At 47.5% G+C, this 12,266-nt stretch overlaps 1 protein-coding gene across 2 annotated transcripts in view; it reads right to left on the minus strand.

Moving 5' to 3' along the window:
* Positions 1-7,481: 7,481 nt before the first annotated feature.
* Positions 7,482-12,266, minus strand: part of LOC135491097 (slit homolog 1 protein-like) — a 33,449-nt gene continuing 28,664 nt past the window's right edge. The window contains exons 23-27 of one of the 2 annotated variants that reach the window (XM_064776753.1): positions 11,674-11,900; positions 10,823-10,945; positions 10,356-10,564; positions 9,443-9,548; positions 7,482-9,123 (exon numbers count right to left, since the gene is read on the minus strand). In XM_064776753.1, coding sequence (XP_064632823.1) covers positions 8,959-9,123; positions 9,443-9,548; positions 10,356-10,564; positions 10,823-10,945; positions 11,674-11,900 — 830 coding nt within the window. In that variant the 3' untranslated portion in view covers positions 7,482-8,958. The remainder of the gene's footprint in view (positions 9,124-9,442; positions 9,549-10,355; positions 10,565-10,822; positions 10,946-11,673; positions 11,901-12,266) is intronic. The other variant, XM_064776754.1, reaches the window with a different exon arrangement.

Here is a 12,266-nt window from a genome sequence, read left to right on the forward strand (position 1 = left end):
GAGAGCTCTTCATCTTCGGTCATGACAGACCCGTGGTGAGATAAGCCGTTCGCTTTTAGTAGATTGTCCTCGACGAAGGCCACGAGCCGTTGGTATAGGTCCTCTGGTCTTTCGTCAGGCCCTAGTTGAAAGTCGGCCAGATCAAGGAAATGGCCACCCGTTGTCTGGAATCCAAAGTGTAATCGGATAGTTTGCCAAATGAGATCGGTGGATGTGGAGTTCTTCACTATAGTATTCCGGGAAATAATTGGACAGAAGTTCGCTATTTGACCTAACATTAGTTCTAACATGGACACCTTTTGTTGGGCAGTCCACCGCCGTTAGAGTATCGTTCACTCGTAGGCACGGTTTTTGGGTTCGAAGGAACCGCTGCCATTGCCTCTGCAACCCTAAATGCTCGCGTCCGCTCAAGAGGCCTCTCCGCACGTGAAATGATGCTACAACGTGACCAGTTCACGAACAGACAGCTGAATATGTCTGACGAGTCTTTGATCCGAAATCAACACAGTAAGCGCAAAGACAATCACCCACATAGCGAAAAGTCAAAAGCTCCGAACACGCGCACCTCCGACACTGGTTCAATACAGGATTGGGAAGTCGGCGACATCGTGTACCTCTACGCCGATCGTAACAAGTCCACATCTCGTGATCGTTACGTTACATCTTGACGTCACTAGACAACAATTGGTGCAATATCAGAAAGCTTGTTGGTTCTCAACTGCGAAATGCATCTTACCGGGTCAAGAAAACTGAGTGTTATAGGGTACCAAGCCAGGTAGTTCTAGACACTAAAAACTATAAGTACTCGACAGATGACGATGACGACGACGACTCCGACGTGACCGTGTGCGTACCTGCGACGGAACGTGCCTTATCCGAACTCCCAGAGCCAATACAGACGCCACCGCCACCGCCCGTTCCCGAGATTCCTCTGGAAATAGCCGAGCCTTCGACCCAAAATGAACCATGCATATCCGCGTCCACTGACCCTCAACCTCTGCGACGCTCCTGCCGTGATCGAAAGCAAACACAGTTTTACGGCCATTTCTAATTCAAACCTCATTCTCATGATCATTCGTGAATATATTGGACTCTCACTATCATCTTTCTAAAAAAAAAGAGGTTGCGCCAGTAATTGTGGTATTGTTGTTAATAACACCCTTTTATGTATTGTTGTAATTGCCCTAATACTATTTGTGTATGCATGTACATGTATGTATGTTAGGCCACTCTAAGTTCAGCCCTACGACTGGTTGGTCATGTGCTTATTTTGTCTCACATTAAAGTTGCGTTGGATTGGATATCGGTGTTGCTTTGTCGTTGTGTTCTACCCTAACTGGCACTAGCGTCTCTACCTTATCTCCCCTAGCATCTCTACCTTGTCTCCCCTAGCGTCTCTACCTTGTCTCCCCTAGCGTCTCTACCTTGTCTCCCCTAGCGTCTCTACCTTGTCTCCCCTAGCGTCTCTACCTTGTCTCCCCTAGCGTCTCTACTTTGTCTCCACCAGCGCCGCCAAATTGGCTACCTTAGCGTCTCTACCTTGTCTCCCCATGCGTCTCTACCTTGTCTCCCCTAGCGTCTCTACCTTGTCTCCCCTAGCGTCTCTACCTTGTCTCTACCTTGTCTCCCCAAGCGTCTCTACCTTGTCTCCCCTAGCGTCTCTACCTTGTCTCCCCTAGCGTCTCCACTTTGTCTCCCCTAGCGTCTCTACCTTGTCTCTACCTTGTTTCCCCTAGCATCTCTACCTTGTCTCCCCTAGCGTCTCTACCTTGTCTCCCCTAGCGTCTCTACCTTATCTCCCCTAGCATCTCTACCTTGTCTCCCCTAGCGTCTCTACCTTGTCTCCCCTAGCGTCTCTACCTTGTCTCCCCTAGCGTCTCTACCTTGTCTCCCCTAGCGTCTCCACCTTGTCTCCCCTAGTGTCTCCACCTTGTCTCCCCTAGCGTCTCTACCTTGTCTCCCCTAGCGTCTCTACCTTGTCTCCCCATGCGTCTCTACCTTGTCTCCCCTAGCGTCTCCACCTTGTCTCCCCTAGCATCTCTACCTTGTCTCCCCTAGTGTCTCCACCTTGTCTCCCCTAGCGTCTCTACCTTGTCTCCCCTAGCATCTCTACCTTGTCTCCCCTAGCGTCTCTACCTTGTCTCCCCTAGCGTCTCCACCTTGTCTCCCCTAGTGTCTCCACCTTGTCTCCCCTAGCGTCTCTACCTTGTCTCCCCTAGCGTCTCCACTTTGTCTCCCCTAGCGTCTCTACCTTGTCTCCCCTAGCGTCTCTACCTTGTCTCCCCTAGCGTCTCTACCTTGTCTCCCCTAGCGTCTCTACCTTGTCTCCCCTAGCGTCTCTTCCTTGTCTACCCTAGCGTCTCTACCTTGTCTCCCCTAGCGTCTGTACCTTGTCTCCCCTAGCGTCTCTACCTTGTCTCCCCTAGCGTCTCTACCTTGTCTCCCCTAGCGTCTCTACCTTGTCTCCCCTAGCGTCTGTACCTTGTCTCCCCTAGCGTCTCTACCTTGTCTACCCTAGCGTCTCTACCTTGTCTCCCCTAGCGTCTGTACCTTGTCTCCCCTAGCGTCTCTACCTTGTCTCACCTAGCGTCTCTACCTTATCTCCCCTAGCGTCTCTACCTTGTCTCCCCTAGCGTCTCTACCTTGTCTCCCCTAGCGTCTCTACCTTGTCTACCCTAGCGTCTCTACCTTGTCTCCCCTAGCGTCTCTACCTTGTCTCCCCTAGCGTCTCTTCCTTGTCTCCCCTAGCGTCTCTTCCTTGTCTCCCCTAGCATCTCCACCTTGTCTCCCCTAGCATCTCTACCTTGTCTCCCCTAGCGTCTCTTCCTTGTCTCCCCTAGCATCTCCACCTTGTCTCCCCTAGCGTCTCTACCTTGTCTCCCCTAGCGTCTCTTCTTTGTCTCCCCTAGCATCTCTACCTTGTCTCCCCTAGCGTCTCCACCTTGTCTCCCCTAGCATCTCTACCTTGTCTCCCCTAGTGTCTCCACCTTGTCTCCCCTAGCGTCTCTACCTTGTCTCCCCTAGCATCTCTACCTTGTCTCCCCTAGCGTCTCTACCTTGTCTCCCCTAGCGTCTCCACCTTGTCTCCCCTAGTGTCTCCACCTTGTCTCCCCTAGCGTCTCTACCTTGTCTCCCCTAGCGTCTCCACTTTGTCTCCCCTAGCGTCTCTACCTTGTCTCCCCTAGCGTCTCTACCTTGTCTCCCCTAGCGTCTCTACCTTGTCTCCCCTAGCGTCTCTACCTTGTCTCCCCTAGCGTCTCTTCCTTGTCTACCCTAGCGTCTCTACCTTGTCTCCCCTAGCGTCTGTACCTTGTCTCCCCTAGCGTCTCTACCTTGTCTCCCCTAGCGTCTCTACCTTGTCTCCCCTAGCGTCTCTACCTTGTCTCCCCTAGCGTCTCTACCTTGTCTCCCCTAGCGTCTCTACCTTGTCTACCCTAGCGTCTCTACCTTGTCTCCCCTAGCGTCTGTACCTTGTCTCCCCTAGCGTCTCTACCTTGTCTCACCTAGCGTCTCTACCTTATCTCCCCTAGCGTCTCTACCTTGTCTCCCCTAGCGTCTCTACCTTGTCTCCCCTAGCGTCTCTACCTTGTCTACCCTAGCGTCTCTACCTTGTCTCCCCTAGCGTCTCTACCTTGTCTCCCCTAGCGTCTCTTCCTTGTCTCCCCTAGCGTCTCTTCCTTGTCTCCCCTAGCATCTCCACCTTGTCTCCCCTAGCATCTCTACCTTGTCTCCCCTAGCGTCTCTTCCTTGTCTCCCCTAGCATCTCCACCTTGTCTCCCCTAGCGTCTCTACCTTGTCTCCCCTAGCGTCTCTTCCTTGTCTCCCCTAGCATCTCTACCTTGTCTCCCCTAGCGTCTCTTCCTTGTCTCCCCTAGCATCTCCACCTTGTCTCCCCTAGCGTCTCTACCTTGTCTCCCCTAGCGTCTCCACCTTGTCTCCCCTAGCGTCTCTACATTGTCTCCCCTAGCGTCTCTACCTTGTCTACCCTAGCGTCTCTTCCTTGTCTCCCCTAGCGTCTCTTCCTTGTCTACCCTAGCGTCTCCACCTTGTCTCCCCTAGCGTCTCCACCTTGTCTCCCCTAGCATCTCTACCTTGTCTCCCCTAGCATCTCTACCTTGTCTCCCCTAGCGTCTCTTCCTTGTCTACCCTAGCGTCTCCACCTTGTCTCCCCTAGCGTCTCTACCTTGTCTCCCCTAGCGTCTCTACCTTGTCTCCCCTAGCGTCTCTTCCTTGTCTCCCCTAGCGTCTCTACCTTGTCTCCCCTAGCATCTCTACCTTGTCTCCCCTAGCATCTCTACCTTGTCTCCCCTAGCGTCTCTTCCTTGTCTACCCTAGCGTCTCTACCTTGTCTCCCCTAGCGTCTCTACCTTGTCTCCCCTAGCGTCTCCACCTTGTCTCCCCTAGCGTCTCCACCTTGTCTCCCCTAGCGTCTCTACCTTGTCTCCCCTAGCGTCTCCACTTTGTCTCCCCTAGCGTCTCTACCTTGTCTCCCCTAGCGTCTCTTCCTTGTCTCCCCTAGCCTCTCTACCTTGTCTCCCCTAGCGTCTCCACCTCTTTTCCCCTATCATCCACCTTGTCTCCCCTAGCGTCTCTACCTTGTCTCCCCTAGCGTCTCTACCTTGTCTCCCCTAGCGTCTCTACCTTGTCTACCCAAGCGTCTCTACCTTGTCTCCCCTAGCGTCTCTACCTTGTCTCCCCTAGCGTCTCTTCCTTGTCTCCCCTAGCGTCTCTACCTTGTCTCCCCTAGCGTCTCTACCTTGTCTCCCCTAGCGTCTCTACCTTGTCTCCCCTAGCGTCTCTACCTTGTCTCCCCTAGCGTCTCTACCTTGTCTCCCCTAGCGTCTCTACCTTGTCTCTACCTTGTCTCCCCAAGCGTCTCTACCTTGTCTCCCCTAGCGTCTCTACCTTGTCTCCCCTAGCGTCTCTACCTTGTCTCCCCTAGCGTCTCTACCTTGTCTCCCCTAGCGTCTCCACCTCTTTTCCCCTATCATCCACCTTGTCTCCCCTAGCCTCTCTACCTTGTCTCCCCTAGCGTCTACACCTCTTTTCCCCTATCATCCACCTTGTCTCCCCTAGCGTCTCCACCTTGTCTCCCCTAGCGTCTCCACCTTGTCTCCCCTAGCGTCTCTACCTTTTCCCCCTTAGCGTCTCTACCTCGTCTCCCCAAGTGTCTCCACCTTGTCTCCCCTAGCATCTCTACCTTGTCTCCCCAAGGGTCTCCTCCTAGTCTATCCTAGTGTCTCCCCTTGCGTCTCCACCTCCTTTCCCCTATCATCCACCTTGCCTTCCCTGGCGTCTCCCTTAGCCTCTTCACCTTGTCTCGGTCAATGGTACAAAGGTCATAATACGAGCCGAGTATGAAAAACACTAAATGAAAGCGTGGGTTGAAACGTAAAGAAGGCCTACCGGTACATGAGCCCAAATTGAGCTCTTTTCGATTGATGGTGCAGGTTCATGAGTCTGTAAATGATCAGACTGAACTCGACTGAGTAGCCCTCTATTCACTTATCCATTCACCATGTCCGATATAGCACTAATAGGGATTAGATATATGTGTCATAACAGCATTTGTTATCTCGCCAGGTCTGGTTGTGACAGTATCTGTAATCTCATCAGGTCTGATTGATTTCTCAATTCCTTGGTGACTTTTTCTTTTGTCTGTCCGGGTAATGCATGCAGCTAGTTATTAAACCGTTCTTTTAATCTTTAGTGTCGTTTTTATGACATCGTTGATGTTTGTTTTAATGAGGCGATGCGACCTGTCATGACAGGAAGAGGAAAGATAAAAAACACTGTCATTTCTGGGATATCATTTCAAGATTTTTCTGACCGTAAGTTGAGTGGGAGTAATATAAAGACCGGATTCCAGCCAGCCAGGGTTGGACCAAGCTCGTTCGTGCTCATACGGGCCATGGTTGGCCCAGTTGCAGCAAGACATTGGGGAGGGGGTAGGTCAGATGAGGACCGAGGCTTGCCAGAGAAAGTATGCCATCACGGCCAGGTTGTATTCCCAAGACCAGGGTTGGGCCATGTGCCAGTTAATCTGGAACACGGTTGGCATGCCTGGTCACACACAGGGCTGACCAAAAGGTGAGGGTCCCCAAAAGGCCAGTCGGACTTCCACCAGGGTGCAATGGTAGTCATCTCCAGTGAAACAACCCTGAAAATTCTAATTTACCATAAATGAAAAATACCCGAGATTTGTACTTGAGTGAAACAAACAATGGTGTGGTGCCGAAAATTAAAATAAGACAAGCTGCCTGCATCTTAAACACATAGGTTATACAAAATATGACGCATTTTTCTTTCTTGACTTGCTGTATGGCATGTATATGTATTTCTTATACAAACAAACTGGTGAATTCCCAATGCATTTTTTTAAACAGGTTCTTGCAAATGCAATGAGACTTTAGAGCACCATATCTATTCTGGATGTGCCCTCCCCTTGATAGCTCGCCATGTTGCCTGAGGTTGGTTGTTCCATTGTCCGTCCTTGTGAGATGATTACCATGGTACAACCAAGTCAGTTGTCTTGTATCACCCATGTAGAACGCAAGTGTAATGTTGTCTTCTACAGCTGAGACCCTTTGAAGGTTGTGTCAATGTCTTCCCAACCTGACCAGATAACCAGCTGGAAGATTTTGGTTGTCACGTAGGCCAAGTAGGCTGTCCTGTCGTCTCGAAAGTTTATTAGTGTTAACCTTGGTGTAATTTCTAGGTTGTGTCAAGGTCTTCCCAACCTGACCAGATAACCAGCTGGCAGAGGGTAGTTGTTTCAAAGTTTTTAGGTTGTGTCAAGGCCTTTACAATCTGAATAGATAAGCAGCTGGCAGTGGTTGATTGTTTCGACATCCCACAAACAGAAAGATATTGGGATTTCACCAATTGCCTGTACCATGAGTTGGGTTGGGGAGTTCCTGGGCTGTTAAGAACTCACCCAATATAAAGGCTAGATGCCAATCGTACATCATCAACAACCTGATTCAGTAACGGGCTTAATGTTTCGTACAATACACACGTGATAAAGGCCAGATGCCAATGGTATACATACTACGATTGTATGGAGGATACTACATTGCTCTCGTGGTAGCTGCGGTTCCCAAAGTTTGTCTGGGTTAGTTTTTCAATTGATGAACCAGTTCTTGTTCTCCTTATAACTTTTCGTTGTGTGGAGAGGTTCGTGAAGATACAATGGCGCAGAATACCTGCAACAAATGAATACCTGCAAGTGGATTTTAAACTCAATCATCCTTGCTGAGACTGGGAGCGTTCCCAGTGTAACTTGCGTAGTGTCGGCGTAACGTGGAAAATCTTCTTCTGTCAGCACATAGTTCGAGGTGGACTGTTTTGTCAACGCTGCAGTGGCTCGATGGTCTTCTTAAGACGGCCATTCAGAATATGCTCGTTGTTTGAGAGAAGAGCAATGAGATTGATATAATAATGATAATGGAAAGAAGTAGCAAATCAACGAAAAACAAATCTAACGTATTTCATCTGTATTCATCAATGGATTTTTACGTACAAATTAAAGGCACAGAGTAATATATGTTGATTAAATAGTTTCCAACGACAGCCCACTGTGACAACTGATAAAGTCACATTAAGTTTACATTTCTCCAATGTCATAACAATTTGTTTTCATAAGATAATGGCCATTCCATTTCTGGTCTGACTTGACGATTCACAGACACGCTACTCTTATTTCATCAATCAAATTCCCCATTCACTGCCCATTTTGAGACAAAGCACGTTATGACAGACATTGCAATAAAGTACAAATTCATGAACTTGAGCATGAAACTGGCAGTAAAAGTTGGCTCTATCAGGTTAGAAAAAATGCCTGTCTTTTAAACTTATCTGAGGGCTGAACTACGCACAGAAAGTATATAAAATTTGTGCTCATCTGGGATCAACTTCACAAACGCAAACACATTCCTGGTATCAGAAACTGTGCTCTTCACAGCAGGTCCAACACACTCCTGGTATCAGAAACTGTGCTTATCACAGCAGGTCCAACACATTCCTGGTATCAGAAACTGTGCTCATCACAGCAGGTCCAACACACTCCTGGTATCAGAAACTGTGCTCTTCACAGCAGTTCCAACACACTCCTGGTATCAGAAACTGTGCTTATCACAGCAGGTCCAACACATTCCTGGTATCAGAAACTGTGCTCTTCACAGCAGGCCCAACACATTCCTGGTATCAGAAACTGTGCTCATCACAGCAGGTCCAACACATTCCTGGTATCAGAAACTGTGCTCTTCACAGCTGGTTCAACACATTCCTGGTATCAGAAACTGTGCTCATCACAGCAGGTCCAACACATTCCTGGTATCAGAAACTGTGCTCATCACAGCAGGTCCAACACATTCCTGGTATCAGAAACTGTGCTCATCACAGCTGGTTCAACACATTCTTGGTATCAGAAACTGTGCTCATCACAGCTGGTTCAACACATTCCTGGTATCAGAAACTGTGCTCATCACACCAGGTCCAACACATTCCTGGTATCAGAAACTGTGCTCATCACAGCTGGTTCAACACATTCCTGGTATCAGAAACTGTGCTCATCACAGCTGGTTCAACACATTCCTGGTATCAGAAACTGTGCTCATCACAGCAGGTCAAACACATTCGTGGTATCAGAAACTGTGCTCATCATATGAGAAACCTGAATAATCATCAGAACTGATGTTCAAAATGTACAAAAACGTATTCATCTGGTCCCAGATATGATAGAAGTCCGCAATATCTGAAGGGACCAAGGGCATTTACTTCCTGATCAGGAGAAACCCTCACATAACTAAAGTAATTTCCTCCCAATCAGGAAAAACCCTCATGTAGGTAAGGTCATTTCCTCCCAATCAAGAAACCCTCACGTAGGTAAGGTCATCTCCTCCCATTCAGGAGAAACCCTCATGTAGGTAAGGTCATCTCCTCCCAATCAAGAAACCCTCACGTAGGTAAGGGCATCTCCTCCCGATCTGGAGTGTCTGTGCGGCAGTATGGGTCCATGTGAACTGGCACGCGTGGCCTAGTCCTTCCTGGCCTCACTGACATGTCATGGCTGGTGTGCCCGTAGAACATACAGTCTGTGTCAGGCTGCAGGTCAAGGTACATCTGCAAACAATTGTTCCATATGAATTAGGTTGAAAAATGGTCTGGCACAAATTCAAACAGTAAAAGTCAATTTAAGTAATCTTTCAATTCATAACATTCGGTTTGATGATAAATGTATCAAAGAAATCAGGATAACCACGGCTGGTTTTATCTCCGGTGCTTCAATAATTATTCTTTCACCGTGATCTATCCAATAACAAATGACTGTCTCATTGCAGCATATCCACTTATCCACTCATGAAGGCAATATTTACTTGATTGTGGCAAGCTAGAAGAATCAATCAATCTTGTCAACCAACTCATGGAAGGAATTACTCACTTGGTTTGTGGCAAGCTGTAGGAGTCGATCTATCTTGTCGACCAACTCTTGGAAGGAAGGTCTGGCTGCGGGATCCTCCCGCCAGCACTGCAGCATTATTGTGTATCTGAAAGAGAAAAGGGCTTGTTAGACTGTTGCCAAATTCCTGGCACTGGTCATTGTATGCCTCGGGCCACCACCAAATACATCGCTCCCATTTCTATGCCCGACACTGCTATTGTAATGAGGCAGTCAATATGCATATGTCAGTTAATTCAAATACACATCTAGGCTCTCATATATAACTCAATGTCACTGTCCCTTTTTGGATGCAGTGCGGAAATGTAATTGGCAGATTTTCGATTTTTGGTTTTTCATGAATCTTCATGTGGGCATTGACAAGAAACAGCAGGGCAACTGGCATCAAGGGATGTTTATGTGGGCATTGACAAGACACAGCAGGGCAACTGGCATCAAAGGATGTTCATGTGGGCATTGACAAGAAACAGCAGGGCAACTGGCATCAAGGGATGTTCATGTGGGCATTGACAAGAAACAGCGGGGCAAGTGGCATCAAGGGATGTTCATGTGGGCATTGACAAGAAACAGCGGGGTAACTGGCATCAAGGAATATAAAAGGATTAAAAAGGTAATTTAGAGCAGAACTAAAATCATTCTGAAAATGCCATTCAAGGATCTATTTCTCCTTATCGAGTAGGCTTATGGGTTTTCCCTTTTTAATTACAATTTGTGATACCAAGGTACTTTAGAATGATGATTTCAATGCATTTTCTCTTGGATCAATTGAGCATTGTTCACGTAGTGGATTGATGGGCCAGGCCTGCTACACAGAGCTGGTATTATTAACTCATTTAAGGGGGCACATACTGCATCTGTTGAATAACAGCAAGCCGTGTAACCCTGTTCTTCTTACATTTCTTCATCACAGTAGTCAGGACGGGACATCCTATAACCAGTCTTTAACATCTCATACACCTGTTCAACCGGGATGCCCGGATAAGGCACTGCTCCCAGCGTTGCTATCTCCCATAGCAACACCCCATATGACCAGACATCGCTCTTGGTGGTGTACTGACCGCTCAGTAATGCTTCTGGACTCATCCATTTGAATGGCACTCGACCCTTGATTAAAGAGGCAAAACACAATAAACCCTTGAGGAGTGCGTCAAACCATCACATGAAAAACTTGATTGACGAAGCCCTCACAACACGCCACATGTCCTCTCTTGACATGGTCGCTCACCTATACATACAATAATTCATTCTCGTCGGTTAAGCAAAAGCTGTTCAAATAGTATTTATCACTGAGCAATGATCTGTGACCACCACGAATCTACGATCTGACTTCGAGAAAAAAGAAAGAGAGGAATCTACTGTTACCTTGGATTCCTTAAAGTAATACCCGTTTTCATACACCTCTCTCGCCAGTCCGAAATCGGAGACTTTAGCAATGAGGTTCTCATCCAGCAGGACATTCCTGGCAGCAAGATCACGATGGATGCACTGCAACATAAACACATAATTTCCCAAATTATACAAACTGTTTATGTTCAACCCTTTTGGCCTCTCTTTCTCTAACCACACTGTTTAATATGCAGTGTTCAACTCATATTGAACATGAACTTTTCGGTCTCTCTTTCTCAAAGCGGACTGTTTAAGCAGTGTTCAACTCATATTGAACATGGACTTTTCGGTCTCTCTTTCTCAAAGTGGACTGTTTAAGCAGTGTTCAACTCATATTGAACATGAACTTTTCGGTCTCTCTTTCTCAAAGCGGACTGTTTAAGCAGTGTTCAACTCATATTGAACATGGACTTTTGGGTCTCTTTCTCAAAGCGGACTGTTTAAGCAGTGTTCAACTCATATTGAACATGAACTTTTCGGTCTCTCTTTCTCAAAGTGGACTGTTTAAGCAGTGTTCAACTCATATTGAACATGAACTTTTCTTCCTCTTTCTCAAACCGGACTAATGCACACTAGGATTAGAAAAAGCAATGGCAGATAAAGGGGGTACGTGGGGCTTGCTCACTTTTTGTCAGAGAGTAACAATTTTTCAGGCACCTCTCTAGACATATTTGGTCACAGTCCTCCCTCAAGGATTAATTGCACTCTGGTTTCTAACATCTTTGTCTGTACCTACATAACATAGAGTCAAGTAATATTTTTATAGGAAAAAGAGTTCGCACATTAAACTCTTGAAAATAAGTTTTAGTTCTACCCAAATAAATTACCTTCACTTTAGCAAGATGTGACATCCCTTTTGCAATTTGCCAAGCTATTGAAATAAGTTCCTGATCCTGCATGATGGTATACTTCCTGCTAGACCGTGTTATGACCGTCCCCTCCTCTGTCCCGACCACCACATCAGCATACTCTGTGCCTTTCTCGTCTCTCTTGTCTTTAATATAATTCAGTAAGTTACCATTTTCTGCGTACTCCATTACAATCATCAGGCGACCTGCAAGTTAGAAGGATACTAGCACTAGAGTGTGGGATGGGTTCAATTGGTTACCCTTTTCTGCGTACTCCATTACAATCATCAGTCGACCTACCGTCCCATGCTGATCACATTAGGGTTCCGTCCTACGTACCTGATTGTGTACAAGGCCCTACCAGATTGATCACATTAGGGTACCGTCCCACATACCTGATTGTGTACAAGGCCCTACCAGATTGATCACATCAGGGTGCCGTCTCACGTACCTGATTGGGTACAAGCCCCTATCAGATTGATCACATTAGCGTGCCGTCCCATGTACCTGATTGGGTACAAGCCCCTACCAGATTGATCACATTAGGGTGCCGTCCCACGTACCTGATTGGG

The sequence above is a fragment of the Lineus longissimus genome, chromosome 7 (genome assembly GCF_910592395.1).
Source record: "Lineus longissimus chromosome 7, tnLinLong1.2, whole genome shotgun sequence".
Taxonomy (NCBI): domain Eukaryota; kingdom Metazoa; phylum Nemertea; class Pilidiophora; order Heteronemertea; family Lineidae; genus Lineus; species Lineus longissimus.